Below are 18780 nucleotides of genomic sequence, written 5' to 3'. Positions count from 1 at the left end.
TTACTGCCTCAGACGCCCTTTGGCAGAGCCGTACTCAGCCCCGTACTATTTTCAGTCTCTTCTCTGAGGTGCAGATGTAAAGCCATTCGTCTGATTTCCATCTTTAAGAATAATTTACAGAAATGCCTGTGAATATTTGAGGTGCTGATGGTAGTCCCAATGGCGGTTCTTTTACTGCTAAGTGAATACCACAAGGTTTCTCGTTCATTCCTCTCCGTACCTATGTTGAAAGGTTTTTGATTTTAGGATTCCCTTAGAGAATTAAATAAATGTTATCAATGACATCATTTAATGCTGTTGACAAACATATCAAATACATGTATTTCCAAGCATATTTTGTCAATTAGATTTGAGATGTAAAGTAAGTAGACAGGTTTAAGCCTAGAAGGGAGGAAAAGAGTGCACAGTTTGTAACGGTAGGACAACTACCGGTATGTGGCCACCTTTTCAGCAGTTTATCTCCTTGTGCCTTGAATGCTGCCTATAGCTAGTGGCATGCTGGTAAATGTTTAGCATCCAGCCTTCTAAAAAAAGGCAAGGCCAGATTTGTGGCGTTTGCCCATTTCTGCCTGAGTACGCTCCCAGTGCAGAGGAGTTCAAGCTGCCCACATGGCAGCACTGAATACAGAGTCAGGAGAGGCGTGTATGAATGGCTCTTCCAAGACAGTGCAGCCCACCACTGCCACCCAAGAGCAGTAGATGCTCTCCTCGGCTCTCCTCGGCCACCTCCCAAGTCCAGCGTAAAGGAGCCCTAAGGGTCACCACAAAGCTCTGAGATGGACCAAGGATGGGCCGATACTAACAGCTAACAACACTGAGACCCTAGCACACCTTCTGCGTTTGTTCTCAGTCTTTTAGGTATGTTGTCCCTGGAGTTACGTACTACATTCTGCACTCCAGGGGAACCTGAGGCTCTGAGATTTAGATAACTTGTCCAAATGTACACAGTTAGTAAATGGTGCATGTAGGTGGTTCCAGGGTCTAGATTCTTAACAGGTGCCTTACCCTAAACTGATTTCAGGTCTACTTTTAACATTAGACAGAGGCCTTGTGGTACAGTGGGTAAGCATTTGGCTGCTAACCAAAAGGTCATCAGTTCGAACCCACCAGCAGCTCCACGGGAGAAAGATGTGGCAGTCTGCTTCCACAGAGATTCCAGCCTTGGAAAGCCTACAGGGCAGTTCTCCTCTGTCCTACAGGGTCGCTGTGAGTTGGAATTGACTCGATGGCCATAGAATGAACGTTAATGTTCCCAAATACTGCCATTTCTAAATGTAGTCAGGATTATCGTACAAACAGACCACAAGAGGGACATTCTGAACAATGACTAACCAAGTACTCTTATATGGCAAGAGGCAGGGATGCCATTTTATAAAATTTAATGGCTGTATTTTTACTATGTGATAGAAATGTGCTAGGTTACATGCACGTTTTCAGGTTGTCTTTATTATTCTATCTTCTGAGTACATATGCCATTTCCATATCCTTGTGTCTAAGCTTGATATGCCATCCAGACAAAGCACACTGTTAGACCAGAGCGGTGGCCTCTCCCAGACATCTTCTCTAATTGGATAGCGAGGCCAAGGTTAATTACTCAGCTGTCCTAGACAAATAGTAAGCTTAAGAAGACAGCATCATTTTCTGCCTTCTTTAGTAACTGGCAGTAAGACGAATAAGGTGAAGTCATTTATTAATAGTCCTAGAATATAAGATTTTCTACTGTCGATATTGAAGCTCATTTAGCAAATGAGAATTAAATATTTATAAAGTTTGCCAAAATTCATATTCATTATTTTTCAAAATTCATTCATTTTATTTGCTAAAATCCGTGAAGTTAAAATATATCTACTTACCTACATGCTTACCCACAGTAATTACAAAGTGAAATAGGAATAATCATGCTAATTGTAGGTCATCATCTTATAATGAAGATAAAAGGAATAACTACTTTGTAAGATTGTCGTGAGGACTACATGAAGTATATATATTTATATATATAGCCAATACCACACTGCCTGGCATACTGGCTGGTACATAGTAAGTGCTCAATTATGATAAAAAAATAGCAGTATTATTTTACCATGTAATGCACTGACTGTGACTAGCAGCTTTCCCATAGAATTACATTGAATTACAGGTAATACCAAAGTAAAGTACCAATTGAGTTAATTCTGTTGTTCACCTTCCTACCAGAACCTACAACATCTCTAAAACCAAAACACCAAACCTGTTGCTGTCAAGTCAATTCCAACTCATAATGACCCTATAGGACAGAATAGAACTGCCCCATAGGGTTTCCAAGGAGCAGCTGTTGGATTTGAACCGCAGACTTTTTGGTTAACAGCCTGAACTCTTAACCACTGTGTCACTAGGGCTCTACCATCTCTAAAGTGGAAGACAAATGACATCCCATTGAGGAGGAAAATGCTAAAACTTACATATACACACAATTATGGGCCTATCTACATACATATACTTACATGTTGTTGCTGTTTAGTTGCTGTCGAGTTGGCTCTGACTCATGGTGACCCCACATGTGCAGAGTAGAACTGCTCCATAGGGTTTTCAAGACTGTGACCTTTAGGAAGCAGATTGTCAGGCCTGTCTTCCAAGGTGCCTCTGGGTGGGTTCATACAGCCAACCTTTCAGCTAGTAGTCAAGCATTTAACTATTTATACTATCCAGGGACTTGCATATATGTATGTATGTATATGGAAACCCTGCTGGCGTAGTAGTTAGCTAACCAAAAGGTCGGCAGTTTGAATCCACCAGGTGCTCCTTGGAAACCCCATGGGGCAGTTCTACTGTGTCCTATAGGGTCACTATGAGTCAGAATCGACTCAATGGCAATGAGTTGTTTTTTGTTTTTTTTTATGTGTACATATACCCACTCCTCACCAAAGACCAGGCCGCTATGTGAAAATTGGCATTATGTGGGAGTTAGGGCCGCGCCCTGTCTTTCAGTATCTCCCCCATCACTTACTGCCCGTCGTGCGGCCCCAGCATGTCTTGGAATGCATATGGCAGAGTTGCCGTTCCAGTGGGCCTGGAAGGCAGAGTTGAACTCCAGGGCCAAGGGGCCTCCACCCAGAATCCGGAGAGAGCGTGGCCAACATCCAGAGTCTGGAGGGCAAGGCCATTGTCTGAATAGTCTCAGACAACAGAGGATTATTTTCAAGCATTGTGAGCTAATGTAATGTGTTCTGCTGACTTGCTTGGTGCCCATAATCCCTTCTTTCCCTCCAGTTTCTCCCGTTTGTAACGGAAATGCCTAGCTTGTGCCTGTTCCAGCACTGTATTTTGAAAACAGATAATCTGTATTCTAAATTTCGTAGGTGAAGGGGAAGTTTTAGATTTTGGACTTGGAGTTGATTTAAGAGTATGCTATGATATGGCGGGGCAAATGTGTTTTACATATGTGGCAAGGATTTGAATTTTGAGGGGCCAAAAGGTAGAATGTTATATATTGAATTGTGTCTTCCAAAAATACCTGTCAACTTGACTGGGCCGTGATTCCCAGTATTGTGTGATTATCCACGATTTTGTCATCTGGTGTGATTTTCTTATGTGTTGTAAATGAGGCAAGATTTACAACACATAGGAAAATCACATCAGTTGACAAAATGGTGGATAATCACAGAGTACTGGGAAACATGGCCTAGCCAAGTTGACACATATTTTTGGAGGACACAATTCAATCTAGGACAGGTTATAATCCCATTTGGGAATGAGATGTCTTTATTATATTAATGAGGAAGGGTTAATGTAGTGTATGTCTTAAGTCAGTCTCTTTTGAGATATAAAAGAGCAGATTAAATAAGCAAGTGAAAGAAGCAGAGATAGGAGAAGACAGATGCTAGAGCACGTGAAGATCAGGAACAATGACCTTTGTCCAGAGCCAGTAGAGAGAGAAAGCCTTCCCCTAGAACCAGCACACTGACTTTGGACTTCTAGCCTCCTAAACTGCGAGAAAATTAATTTCTGTTTGTTAAAGCAATCCACTTGTGGTATTTCTGTTATAGTAGCACTAGATAGCTAAGGTTTTTTGTTTGTTTGTTTTTTTCTTATTGAGCTTGAGGAGTTCTTTATATATTTAAGATACAAGCCTTTTATCAGATAGGTTATTTTCAAAACTTTTCTCTCATCTTTGATTTGTCTTCTCATTCTAACAGTTTCTAAGAACAGAAATTTTTACTTTTTAGCAAGTCTAATTTATTATTTTTTTTCTTTTATGATCGTGTTTTCAGCATTCTATCAAAGAAATAATTGCTTAATTTAAGGTCACAAAGACTTTCTTCTACTATGTTTTCTTCCAGAAGTTTTATAATTATAGTTTTTGCATATAGATCTATAATCCATTTTGAGTAAGTTTTTTTTAAGTGGTGTGAGATAAGGACCAAAGTTTATTTTCTTGCATGTGGGTATCTGGTTGTTCCAGTACCATTTGTTGAAGAGACTGTTCTTTCTTGACTCTCGTCTTTGCGCCTTTGTAGAAAATCAACTGACTGTATATCTGTGGCTCTATTTCTGGACTCTGTTCTGTTGCATTCATCTGTGTCTCTTGATGCCAGTACCACACTGCCTTGATTACTGTAACTTTATAGTAAATACTGGTTCTCCGACTTTGCTCTTCTTTTTAAAGTTGTTTTGGCTATACCAGGTCCTTTGCATTGCCACATGAATTTTAGAACCAGCTTTTCATCTCTTACAAAAAAGCCTACTGGAATTTTGTTTAGGTCATTGAACTGAAGGTCAGTTCCAACAGTGGTATTGGAATCTTTGACTGTGACTGTGGATTTTTCTCTTTGTCTGTCTTACTTATAGTTCTCTAGGTGTTTGCTTCATGTATTTCAAAGCTCTGCTATTAGGTGCATGACATTTACAATTGTTGCCCTCTGGCTGAACTGAACCCTTTAGCATTTGAAATGACCTTCTTTATCCTGGTAATAGTAATAGACTTTGCTTTGAAATCTACTTTGTCTGATAGTGATATAGCCACTCCAACTTTCTTATAACTGTTGTTACATGGTATATCATTTTCCATCCTTTTACTTTTACTCTATTTGTGTCTTTATATTTAAAGTAAGTTTCTTGTAAGCAGCATATAGTTGGGCCTTCCTTTTTTATTCAATCAGACAATCTCTGCCTTTTTAATTGGGGTGTTTAGACCATTTACATTTCATGTCATTATTCACATGTTTGGGTTTAAATCTACCATCTTACTATCTGTTTTCTGTTTATCTATTCTGTGTTCCCTTTTCCTCTCTTTCTGCCTGTTTTAAAATGGAATATTTTTTATAGAGCAGCTTTGAACTGATTAAAATCTTCCTCATGAAAAGTTTCATTGAGTTTCCTTGGCTTTGAACCCATTTTGATAATATGTGAAATTGAAACTGATTAGTTTGTAGGATCAACTGGTTGACATCAGGGAAAATGGATTTTTACTAGCCAAATTCCAACCAAAAAATATAGTAAGTGGTTGTTGTTGTTCTGTGCTGTCAAGTTGATCCCGACTCATAGTGACCCTATAGTTATAATTAGTGGTTAGTAAACAAAAATAGAAGTGTGGTATTTAAGTAAGCACAGCCAGTAATACTACGTGTATTCCATTTGGGCCTACATAAGTTTGGCATATCTTTCTCAAATAGTAAGTGGACAGTCTTAAGTATTAAAATCAGTTAAACTGAACCAAATCTTAAAGTGACTGTGTCATGAAGTATTAAGAAAAAAAATGGGATGGCATATATTAATTTAAAGTACTTTCTTTAAAAATATATACAATTATTTAGTAAGAACAAAAGAGTCTTATTCAGTAAGTAAAATAAAATGTTTTAAAATTTTATGTTTTAAATTTCTATTTTTGCTTGTATTTTATAATGTAAGTATAAATATAATAAATATATTAGCAGAGTGCATGTGCCTGTAATTATTAAGTGAGCATACATTTTTGGGGAGTAAATCCACAAATTCTTTAACTGATTGTCTTAGTCTGGGTTCTCTAGAGGAGAAAAACCAGTGAAGCATACATAGATATATATAGACAGAAATTTCCTTCAAGGAAATGGCTCACACAATTGTAAAGAAATGGTGCACACATTTGCGGGGGCTGGCAAATCCCAGATCTGTGGCTTAGATGACAGGCTGATGATTCTACTGGCTCCTGCCATCGCAGGGGCTGATGAACTCCAAACCTGGCCCCTAGAGAACTTTGTGATATCAATAATAAGCTGAATATTTAAAGAGCAGACATAGAGAAACTATTTTAACTCTTTTCTGTCTCATTCATACTATTATGTAGACCATAAATGATACCTCAGTGGGCTTTCCTATGTATTAGGTGTTACGAAAAAATGCAAAATGTTATAAAAGCTCTTTAATCCCACTGTCATAGCAAATGCTTTCGTTATTAATCTACTGCAGAAGGTTCTTCTTTTCCCCTTTAAGAGGCCCCTCCTAGTTAATTTCACCCGTGTATTGATTCACAAGCATAAACACCAACTGATCTCACCAGCTCAGCTGTTTTAAGTTCATCTCCTAAACAGAATATGGATTACTTGCGAAATGATATTTGTGTGTGAGGCACGTGATGTACACGCACACGCGCGCGCACACACACACACACACACAGACCTCAGTTTACTAGAATGGTTTCGGGTTTCATCTCATTATCAGATTGCATGCCAGTTTCTGTTCACTGGATTTGCTTTTCAGATGTATCATAGGATCCGCCACTCAGAGTGCATCTACCGGGTCACGATGGAGAAGCTGTCCTATCACAGCATCTGCACTGCGGAAGAGTGGCAGGGCCTCATGCGTTTCACCCTCCCCATGAGGCTCTGCAAGGAAGTCGAACTGTGAGCTTTGCGCTTTGTCAGTTTCCTTGGGAACAGATTTTTAATGGATTGAACTTGAGTGAAATGGGTTGCAGAATGAGGACCACAAAGGTCCTATTACATCCGAGTAGTTCCACGTATTGCCATTTTTCCCTTCCGAAATGATTCCAAACTTAAGATAGAACCAGGAAATAAAGACCAGACGTCTTTACCTTAAAAGAGAAACCTGAACTTGGTTTTGAAATGTGATAACCTAAATGTTAGCTAGTGTATTGATGTATATTTTATACCATGTAGTGTGTAACATTCAAAATGGCATTTAATATCAGATATCTAAGTCTTCATTTTCATTTAAATTTCCAAATTAAATTTGAGAATTTAAAAATGATTTTCAATTTGCACACCTTGTTTTTCAATCCTCTGCTAATGTATTTAAGTTATTGGTAGTAGGACCTGTGACCATTTGTGTGCTCATTTTAAGTGTAAACTAACATTTACTCAGCTACATAGAAAATTTTCACAAGTGGCCCATACCCGAGGCTTGACTTGCGACTGGGAATATCGTGTATACTTTACTACTCTGTTTTTTCCGGGTGAAGGTTAGTAACTAAATCAGCAAATGAAAAATAGGGAATAGCTTTGGGTGTTTATATTTATCATTTTTTTCCTCTGGGTTTAAATAGGAGATAAAAGTAATTTTCAACTCTAAAAAATACTTTTGGTAAGAGTGTTTTTCCCCTTAATTTTGAATTGTACAATATATGTGTAGTATCCGTAACAACATAAATTATTTTGTACTTTTTAATTTCTCTGATAACAGCTGCAGCGTCCTTGTTTACAGGTTATTTAATAGAAAGACTGAGTATTGACTTAGGTACTGGATGACATTCCTAAGAGAATGTATAGAATTCCCCTCTCTAGAGACCTTTAAATCAAAGAGAAGAGAGTCTGCGAAGGCAGGAGTGGGATGCTGGGCCCCCTAGCACCTTTGTAGCTCAGTTACTTTCTTTACTTGTTATTGTATTTATCCTAACTGCATTTCATAATAGACTGACTTCTTCTGATTTCAGATTTCACTTTGACATCGGTCCTTTTGAAAACATGTGGCCTGGAATTTTTGTCCATATGATCCATCGGTCCTGTGGGATAGCCTGGTACGAATTACCTAAACACTCCTTTGTTTAAGTATTGACTGGAGGTGATCTCTTCCACTGCCACCTTCTTGGTTTAGAATTACCTTAAAGTATGGCGTATAAAAATTATTTTTTCTAAATATTTAAATAAAAATGGGCTGATGTTGGAGATATTCACAGTCTTTTCAGACATCCATTACGGGCTGCTGAGTTCTCTGGCAATAAGGCAGCACCTTGGCTAACAACCAGGAATCCAGCTGGGCTATCATAAAAATATAGGTTAAAAGTACTTTACACTTGTGTAACTAAGAGACAGGGCAACTACTCAATGTAGTTACACACCTCAGAAAACAGTGTTTTGGAATGTTGTTGTTGTTAGGTGCCATCGAGTCAATTTTAACTCATAGAGACTCTATGTGACAAAGTAGAACTTCCTCATTAGATTTCCTAGACTGTAATCTTTATGGGGACAGATTGCCAGGTCTTCTCCTGCCGAGGGAAATTTAGCATCAATTTCAGCGTACATTACCCTTCAGTTAAAATAGGTGTAAAAGAAAGAAGCCTCCTAATTCAAGCTCTGGTACTTGGTCAGTAATTTAATTATGCACCATTTCAGTGCAGATTTTTCCCATTCACTTTGGCCTGTTCTGGACACATTTCTTTATATCTGATTTTTTATAGCTTAAACACACATACATAAAAAGGCAGGGAATAGTTTTCTTTTTCTCTTTTTACTCATTTAGGCATTAAATGGCTTATAGAGGAACACTGCGAAATTCTGTGCCTTCTGTTTTGTTTCTGTCAGTGACTTTTTCTAATCTGCTGCTTTAAAAGGATGCACACAAGATAACTGTAGCTAAGTCTAGGTATTTCTTAGATATAAATCAAAAGCTTTACCAGTTGGAACTCTAAAAATACCATACCTTATGCTTCAAGGACATTGGAAAATTCTCAGTAAAGAACAACCCAGGTTACCTGCATTTTTAGGGTCTGCTATGAACTCTCACCTCTTTGGTATTTCAAAGGACTCTGTTTTATGTTGATGTGTTTTTGGTTTAAGCAGCCTTAAATCCATTTGGAAAGTTGATAGGGTTTTAAATAAGTATAAATGCATTGTAGTAACAAAGATATAAAAATAAAATATAATAATCACATAGTATATAAAAATAAATGTCATAGTCATTCATATCCTGTGTCAGTGTTTGGATATGGTCATTTGCCACTTAAGAATTTGATGTACCGTAACAATTTGACTTTGCAAGGATAATCACTCATCTAGAAAATTCTCACGGTATACATATTCGCAGTTCTGAATACCCTCTTTGCAAAAAGTGGCTCCACTGTAGCCTTGAACAGGATGATGATATTTTGCTGTTTGTTGGGCGCTGTAGGGCCAGGAAGTGTTTGCAAAGGTAAGGACGTTGGTGGGGGGATGACAGTGACTACCTCCTGGTGAATGATGCCGATTCTAGTGTTTTCTCCCTGGTGGGCCATTCATATGTCAGAACAGAACCTATATAAGAGTCTCTATTTTCTTATTTCTTTCTGGCTGGAGAGATAGAAGGAAAGTGGTCAGTGAAGGTCCAGTGCTCATGGACTCAGTGAGCGTAGGTGTCTTTACAGTCTCTAGTGTGATAGGGTGCCCGATGTTGTGAGTGTAGACATAGGCATACGTAAACAAGAGCTTTTCTCTAGAAGGTATTGACGCCTCACCTAAATGTGACATAATGGCTTCTGTCATACAATTTCTCTTTGCACAGCTTCGACCTTGAGAAGTTGTGTCGCTTTATCATGTCTGTTAAGAAAAACTACCGGCGTGTTCCGTACCACAACTGGAAGCATGCCGTCACCGTAGCCCACTGCATGTATGCCATCCTTCAGAACAACACAGGGCTCTTCACAGACCTGGAGGTAGGAGCGGGCCGTGCTGGATGGGGTGGATATGGGGTGTGCTATTCCAGGGCAAATTTTGGTTCAGTAAATTAATAGAAACACATTTTTTCAGATTTCTGTACCCAAGTGTCTTGGTCTCCAAGTGCTGCTGTAACAAAAATACCACAAGTGAGTGGCTTTAAAGAATAGAGATTTACTGCTTCACAGTTCAAGAGACTAGAAGTACAAATTCAGGACTCTGGTTCTAAGAGAAGTCTTTCTCACTCTCTGTGTCAGCTCTAGGGGAAGGTCCTTGTCTCTTCTAGCTTCTATACCCGCAGCTTCCCTTTGTTACTCGGCGAACATTCCCTGGATAATGTAGACATATCCTTCTGATTTGAGAAGCCAAGATATAAATGCCTATTTTTTTTTTTTTTTTTTACCATAAGGAAGGAGCCTTGGTGGTCCAGTGGGTAAGAGCTTGGCTACTAACCAAAGGGTCAGCAATTTGAATCCAAATCTACTAGCTGCTTCTTGGAAGCCCTGTGGGACAGTTCTCCTCTGTCCTATAGGGTCACTCTGAGTCAGAATCCATAAGGAAACAGGGGCTCTGAGCTGTTTAACTGATTTATCTGACTCTACATACCCAGAGGTGGTGACCCGGGACTTTCCAGGTCTTAGGAGATTTGGAGATGTCTAGTCCATTCACCCACCGTTGTCTGAATCCTCTTATTCAAAAACCCAGCTAAGTGCTTAGTGACAGTAACTTCCTGCCCCCAAACAGGCTTATTCCCCCTCTGGACGATCCTGACCACCATGGAACAATTCTGACGGTTAATCTCCCTCCCTGTCCTCTCGCCACACTTGTCCTAGTACTGCCCGGGAAAGCCCGAGATCAAATGCAGTTTCTTCTCCTCTTCCACAAGACGGACATCCTACTTCAGGCGACAGCTGGCCAGCAGAGCAAGGGGAGCAGTCATCTCTGAGGAGTGAAAGTGCTTCTCCCAAGGCCACATTCCACCCAGACCTCAGAGCTCCTGGGTTCCAGCCCTGCCTTTGCCCATTATGTCACACCGAGTTCACGTTAGGTTAGCTTGGTTTTATGGATTGAATTGTGTTCCCCAAAAATACATGTTGCAAATTGGTTAAAAGCTCGGCTGCCAACTGAAAAGTCCAGCAGTTCGAACCCACTAGCTGCTGCTGGGGAGAAAGGTGGCAGTCTGCTTCCGTAAAAATGACAGCCTAGGAAACCCTATGGGTCAGTTCTGTTCTGTCTAATAGGGTTGCTGGGAGTTGGAATCTACTTGACAGCAACAGATTTGGTTTGGTTTTTATACCTGTGGTTACAATCCCATTTGGGAATAGGGTTTTCTTCCTTATGATAATTAGACAGCATTAGTATTTTTTTTAGTGTAGGATGTGTTTTAAGTCATTCTCCCTTGAGATATAAAAGAGCAGATTAGGGTTAGGGAAGCAAGCAGAGATGGGGAGGATAAAGGCCATGCCTCATGAAGATCACCTAGGAACCAAGGAACAAGGACCTTTCCCCGGAGCCCAACAGAGAGAAAAAGCCTTTCCCTATAGGTGGCACCCTGAACTCGGACTTCTAGCCTTCTAAACTGTGAGAGAATAAATTTATATTTTTTAAAAACACCTGTCTGTGGTATTTCTGTTATAGTAGCACTAGATAACTGAGACATTGAACCTAATAGTTTATAAACTAACCAGATGTTCTTTTTCTGTTGTCTAAACAGTTTTCTGTTCCATTAAACCCTGTATTTTTGAGACTTTTAGATTAAAAAAGCAATTTCATTTTCTCTGTTTGCCATAAGATAGTCTGGGAGTTTAAGAAATAATAGAAATTACACATTGAAATTTGTATTTGAAAATGGAAAGTTTAAAGTTAAGTGGGAAAAATTTTGTTGCTGTACCTTGATTCTGATTGAAATTCCCAATTCACTGCTGGAATGAATCATATTATTATATTTTTCTAAAAACTCAGGTCATGTTGCCTAAAAATAATCTCAAAATTGCATATGGAAATGCTTGAATATTTTTATAAAGAGGATATTTAATCTGTAATAGAGCTATTAGAAATTAATTGATTTTGTTAGAGGAAGATGTTTAGCAGAGCTTATTATTTTGTGTATTATTTTCAGATGCATGATTCTATCATACTTTTAACAAAAGTATTGAAAGTTATGTCAAAAAATAATTACCTAGGGAAGAAAAATGGAAAGATGTACACAACAGCTTTGATCTGTTGTACAGTAGAGGTTGTCCAATTATCTGTGGTTGATGCAGCAGTACAAAGTCTGTTAATAACCCAAAAGCTTTAATGAATACTCAGGGCATAACTCATTCAGTTATCTTATGAATACCAAACACACAAACTGAACCCATGTACACGTTGTCGTTTTAGATGTGTTAATGATCTGAGAGACCACCCTGGTAATTAGCTTGCAGGAGAAATTGGTGCTGCTTAATGAGACTAAAGAAGGAGCAGGATGTAGAGAACATATCCTCACCCTCCCCTCCCCTCCTGCACCTTCCCCTCTCTTCTCCTTCCCTCCATATGCAGTCTATCAGAAAATCCTGCTGGCTCTACTGCAAAACAGGTCTAGGTCTTAATCACATCTCACAGCCTCCATTGTTATCCCACCCCAAACTCTGCCTGAATTTCCTGGAAAGCTTCCTCACCCGTCTCCCTTACTCTCCTAGAGCCTATTCCCAGGGCAGTTGCGACATGGCCTCTTAAACGCCTAAGACAGGTGATGTCGCTGCCTGCTTGAAACTCCCATAGTTTCCCTGGTTCACTGGAATATAAGGCCTGTAGGGTCTGCAGCCTTCCTCCTCTGCAGCTCTTCTCTGGCCCCATCTCCCCTCAGTCCCTCTGCTGCAGGCCCACTGGCCGCCTTCCTGGCCCCAGGACTCTCAGGCACCCTCCCCTGAAAGTATCCGTTCACCTGACCCCTCTGCCCACGATGCTCTCCTCCAGGTCCTCCTGCCTCCCTGCTGCGTGTCTGGCCTTTTCTGCCAGGCTCATTCGACCACTTCATGTAACACTCCAAACACACCTCCCTCTCATCCCCCTTAGCCTGCTTTTTTCTTTTACAATTTGCCATTTTTCACATGCTGTATAACTTAGTTGTTATATTTATTTTTTATAGTAAAAATAACATTCTCTCATTAGACTATGACACTGAATAAAGCTTCACGTGAAGGAATTGAACCAGCCTCTCTTGGAGCAGGTTTGCTTCATCCCTAACCTTTGCTACCTTTGCTTTACACCTTTGACCTGATACCTCCAAGCCCTTTCCCAGAGTTGATCAGAAAAACTCAAGAATAATTTGACTGTCAAGTTGCAGAGCAGAAAAAAGAAGAAAGAGGTTAAAAAAGAAGTGAGCTTGTCTGGAGTCAAAGGTTCATAAATGAGACATTGGGGAGCCGTGTCAATGGCAGAGGTTAATGAAGCATTAATGGTAAGCTCTAAGCGTGCTCTCCTGTTTCTTTGTTTGAACATCACGCATCTGTTGTTTCCTCAAGCGCAAAGGGCTGCTGATAGCATGTCTGTGCCACGACCTGGACCACAGGGGCTTCAGTAACAGCTACCTGCAGAAGTTCGATCATCCGCTGGCAGCACTGTACTCCACCTCCACCATGGAGCAGCACCACTTCTCCCAGACGGTGTCCATCCTCCAGGTAAGGGCCTGGCGCTGGCCCCCATCCACCGCGGGGTCTCAGCCGTGCTGTGGTTACTGTCAACGGCTTCCTCTAGAAAAACAGCCAAGCTTTAGTGTAAGATCTTAGTCATCATTAACAATTGTGAGTTTTGTGGATAGAGTCCTTTATGAAGATTTTGAATATGTGTGTGATTTTTAGGTCTTCTGTCGATCAGTACGTGATACCATAAGGCAATGTCTGTTCTGGATGGTTTAATGTAATCCTCTGGATTGTTGTACTCTGAAACCGGAAGGTACTGAGCAACCAGCCTTACAAGTCAGGCAAAGGCAAGGTTTTGGGTGTTATGGAGTCCTTTTCTTTTTTTAATTCATTGATTTTAAGATGTTCTTCGTGGTTGACTTAGACAATGGCAGGTCTCACTTCGACGTGTGAATCAGATGATGCTTCTTTATTTCAGGCTTTTTTCCTCACACTCACCTCAGGAAGGTAGCTCTAGCATCCTCCTGGTTGTATTCCCCTCACAGACGTTTTTAAATGTGGAATTTGAGTTGAGAAAAGCTGACCCTGTGTTTTCCTCTCCTGTCAGGACCTCAGAGCCGGAAGATAAATCTTCCTCAGCTGTGATTGTGTCTAAGGGAAGGGTTTTGATTTCACAAAGTTGCCACAACGAAACTCATGCAGACCCTCTGGCAGATGTGAAGCAGGAATGCATTTGCCCCTTGATGCTGTCTTATTTTCTCCCGTTTTGCGTTTTCCTCCCCCCAACCTCCCAAGGGCTTTTCCTAGTGACTCCTCATGTGGCCTCGTGTCCAGGCGACCATAGGACTACAGGCTCATACCTTCTCAAACCCCAGCCAGATGAGCTGTCCTGGTCCCACTGCCTCCAGGCTTTTCTGGCAGATAAACATTGAAGTGCAAGTGCTTTTGTGAAAGGTTTTGGTAGTTGCTTTTAAATACAGAGAAGAACGACTAAGGCCTTAATTAAAAGTGGAGACCCAAACCGAGATAAGGAAGGGAATTTCAAGTTTATACTCTGCTGTATAGAAGTGACTCATAGGAGTCGGAATTGACTCAACTGGCAACAGTTTTTTTCTTTTTTTGGTTTTGGGTAAAGTGAGAGTTATCTTATATGTGGAGCCATTTTGATCATTTTTCAGCCATATCCAGTAAGTAGCTGGGTGTTCTGCCTGCCCATGGGGTGGCTGCCCCTGAAAGCTGTATGGAGTCTCCACTTCTCATGTTCCATGGGCAGCAGTCTTTTTTTTAACAATATAGATATGGATAAATATATCCAAAACCAAAACCAAATCATTGCTGTCAAGTTGATTCCAACTCATAGCAACCCCACAGGACAGAGTAGAACTGCCCCTATAGGGCTTCCAAGGCTGTAATCTCTATGGGACCAGACTGCCACATCTTTTTCCCTCGGAGCAGCTGGTGGGTTCCAATCACTGACTTCATTTAGCAGCTGAGTGCTTAATCACTGCACCATCAGGGCTTCTATAGATACGTATATCCATGCATAGAAATTTAAGCAGCATAAAAGGTGTCCGTGTGTGTCTGTGTGTGCATGTGTGTATATATGTATATATATATGGGCTTGAACATAATGATAGTGAGGATGGCACAGGACCGGGCAGTGTTTCATTCTGTTGTACATAGGGTTGCAATGAGTCAGAACCAACTTGACACCTAACAACAACATTTATGTATACACAGGTACACATACACATACATACACATGGAAACCCTGGTGGCATAGTGGTTAAATGCTATGGGTGCTAACCAAAAGGTCTGCAGTTTGAATCCACCAGGTGCTCCTTGGAAACTCTACAGGGCAGCTCTACCCTGTCCTGTAGGGTCGCTATGAGTCAGAATTGACAGCAGCAGGTTTTTACGCGTACATGCTCATGTGTGTGTATTACTCCGGAGTTTTTCTCCTCAACTCTGGGAAGGTGCCAGAGGTACCAGATGGAAGGTGTCAAGCAAATGTACATATGTGTACAGACGGACAGATACGAATAACCTGTAAAAAGAACATTATCAAATTTCATGACAGTTTTATGTCTCTTTTGGCCTCATTCGTCATTTGAGGCTAGTTGTTTGTATAGGAGAAAAGAATAAATGCCAGAAATGACATCGGGTTGCTCTCATCTAGACATTATTAGGACTCACTCCATTAGCACCTCATCTCTCAAGTCCTAAATGAATTCATACATGTGACCTTGACAATAACTCTGGCAGTTTAACCTGTAAATATATTTTAATAGCCTTTATAAAGGTTTTCTTTTCGTGTGTGTGGAAAAATAATTTTTTTTAATAAAATCGGTTTTGAAGGAGGCAGGGCCTTCAACATGTATAGTCCCTGGGTGGAATGGAAACTATGCTTGTGATGCAGCAGTAACAGCACAGCAGGCAGGAGTGGAGAGAGTCCCAACCCATGTGAGCTCTCTCGGCACTGGATCCCCTGAGCCGCCATCAACACTGGCTCCCCGTGAGCTGCCATCAACCCTGGATCTTCCTGAGCTGCCATCAACCCTGGATCCCCGTGAGCTGCCATCAACCCTGGATCCCCGTGAGCTGCCATCAGCCCTGGATCTCCGTGAGCTGCCATCAACCCTGGATCTTCCTGAGCTGCCGTCAACCCTGGATCCCCGTGAGCTGCCATCAACCCTGGATCTCCCTGAGCTGCCGTCAACCCTGGATCCCCGTGAGCTGCCATCAACCCTGGATCTTCCTGAGCTGCCGTCAACCCTGGATCCCCCTGAGCTGCCATCAACCCTGGAACCTCCTGAGCTGCCATCAACCCTGGATCCCCCTGAGCTGCCATCAACCTTGGACCCCCCTGAGGTGCCATCAACCTTGGATCCCCCTGAGCTATCATCAACACTGTATCCCCCTGAGCTGCCATCAACCTTGGATCCCCCTGAGCTGTCATCAACTCTGGATCCCCCTGAGCTGTCCTCATCTCTGGATCTCCCTGAGCTGTCATCAACCCTGGATCCCCCTGAGTTGCCATCAACCCTGGATGCCCCTGAGCCGCCATCAACCCTGGATCCCCCTGAGCTACCATCAACACTGTATCCTCCTGAGCTGCCATCAACTCTGGATCTCCCTGAGCTGTCATCAACCCTGGATCCCCCTGAGTTTCCATCAACATTGGAGGTTCAGAGTGATTTGTCTCATTCTAGGTAGCCATCAGTAATGTGGACCCCAGCCAGACTACATAAGGCAATGTGCCCAGAATGATAGAACACAGAAACAGGAAATACGTGACAGGAAATTAACAGACAAGCTGTTAGCCTCCAAAAGCTTGTTGGAGAAGAGTTAGATTCAAGGTATTACAGATGGGATGACAGTATGGGCAGATTTGTTCCTCCATCTTTAGAGAAGACAAGGTACTAAGTCCATTACAGGAAAGGGAATCTGGAAAGTGTGACGTCACAGATTCGAGTAAAAAGCACCACCAGTTTAGAATTAGTCTAACCAAAACCTCCTGTGTGAGATATGGCCCGGAGAAACATCAGAACCATAAACAGACTGAGCCCAGTCTCCATGGACAAGAGTGTTCAGGACAGGTTTCTTTCTTACAAGTTCTAGATGCTTGACTTATTTCACATCATATACTCATGATACTTCTCTGAGTATTTTTTTGTTTTGTTTTGTTTTTTGTCCTCTGATTTTTATCTAATAATTTAATTGGGACTCAATTTAACTCGACAAAGTGATTATTGAGCTCCTCCCATTTGCCAGCACCCAGATTAGGCACTGGGGATATGGCAATGAAGGAAACAAGCCAGAGTCCCTGACCTCATGAAGCGGACATCCTAGAAGGAGGAAGGTTCCAGTTTATGAAGTCCTGCCTTCAGGCCACCTTCTCACCAGCTGCCTGATCTGCTCAGTCTTTTAACTGGTACTCATATGCTAATAAGAGGCCCCGGTGGCTCAGTGTTTGAGCACTCAGAGGCTAACAGAAAGGTTGATGGTTCAAACCCACCCAATGGCTCTGTGAGAGAAACGTCTGGTGATCTGCTCCTGTAAAGATTACAGCCTAGAAAACCCTCTGAGGCAGTTCTACTCTGTTATGAGGGGTCACTATGACTCAGAGTTGACTGGACAGCACACAACAGCAACAACAGTATGCTAATGGCTTTCAGACCTGTATTTAAGCTTACTGCTTAGTGAGACCTGTTTCCAGCTGCTAGAGCTCAAAATTCAATATGTCCAAATCATGCCTGTCATTTTTCTGCACCGTCTCTGCTCTGTATCCCCTGGGGGGCAACTCCAGCCACCACATAGCCTCAGACAGGTGAGAGTCCTTACAGCCATCTTTCATGTGGGTTACCAAGTCCTGCCAATTTAATATCTTGTCAAAAGATACCTCCAAACTTGACCATTTAAGATGTTATCCTTTGATAGCAGTAAAAAGGCCATATTTCCAGTTACAACAATATTGGAAGGGCATATAGTTGCATTGAAGTGAAAGACTTTCATATTGCCACTTTGATCTCTGCAGACTTCCTTTATCTGCATTGCCATGCAGACAGATGTGGGTCTGGAAATAGCCCTCTTCTGGTGACATAGACAGAAGATAAGAAATTCAATACACAATTGCTAGACACAATTCCCAGCCAGGCATTTTGAAAGCTTTATGTGTGTGTGTGTTGCTGCATGGTACTGCTTCTTGTTGAACCAAGCGTTGATTTTCAGTACAGCTGCCTCTGTTACCTGTTGAATATCTGGGTAATCAAAGAAAGGATGAGGAAGTTAACCAATGGCTATCCACCAAAAAAACCCCAAACCCCCTGCTAGACATCCCAGTTGAGGCCTTCATCGTGTTTTGCCTGTTTTACTGCAGTTTCCCCCTATTGATTACACTTTTCTATAAGCTTAAGGAGCCCTGGTGGCACACTGGTTAAATGCTCAGCTGCTAACTGAAAGGATGGCAGTTTGAACCCACTAGCCACTCAGTGGGAAAAAGATGTGGTAGCCTGCTTCCATAAAAATTACAGCCTTGGAGACCCTATAGGGTAGTTCTGCTCTATTCTATAGGGTTGCTATGAGTCAGGATTGACTCAATGACAATGGGTTTTTGGTTCCTCTAGGCTTGTGTCTCTCAGTTCTGTCCTCCAAACATATGTCTCACCATGTTGTTCTCCTGTTTAAAAGTTACCAGGGGTCCTCCGCAGCCTGAAGGATGCATCCCAAGTTTCTTGCTGACACACACGCCTTTGATGACTGCCCTCTACCTGCTCCAG

General features: G+C 41.5%; 1 protein-coding gene across 1 annotated transcript in view; it reads left to right on the top strand.

Moving 5' to 3' along the window:
- Positions 1 to 18780, top strand: part of PDE10A (phosphodiesterase 10A) — a 114167-nt gene that overhangs the window by 57894 nt on the left and 37493 nt on the right. Inside the window, exons 11-14 of the mRNA XM_023559358.2 lie at positions 6712 to 6854; positions 7904 to 7987; positions 9727 to 9877; positions 13385 to 13540. Of these exons, the coding sequence (XP_023415126.2) occupies positions 6712 to 6854; positions 7904 to 7987; positions 9727 to 9877; positions 13385 to 13540 (534 nt within the window). The remainder of the gene's footprint in view (positions 1 to 6711; positions 6855 to 7903; positions 7988 to 9726; positions 9878 to 13384; positions 13541 to 18780) is intronic.

The sequence above is a fragment of the Loxodonta africana genome, chromosome 1 (genome assembly GCF_030014295.1).
Source record: "Loxodonta africana isolate mLoxAfr1 chromosome 1, mLoxAfr1.hap2, whole genome shotgun sequence".
Taxonomy (NCBI): domain Eukaryota; kingdom Metazoa; phylum Chordata; class Mammalia; order Proboscidea; family Elephantidae; genus Loxodonta; species Loxodonta africana.
Note: the sequence above shows the minus strand (reverse complement) of the source record. Positions and strands in the feature narration are given on the sequence as shown.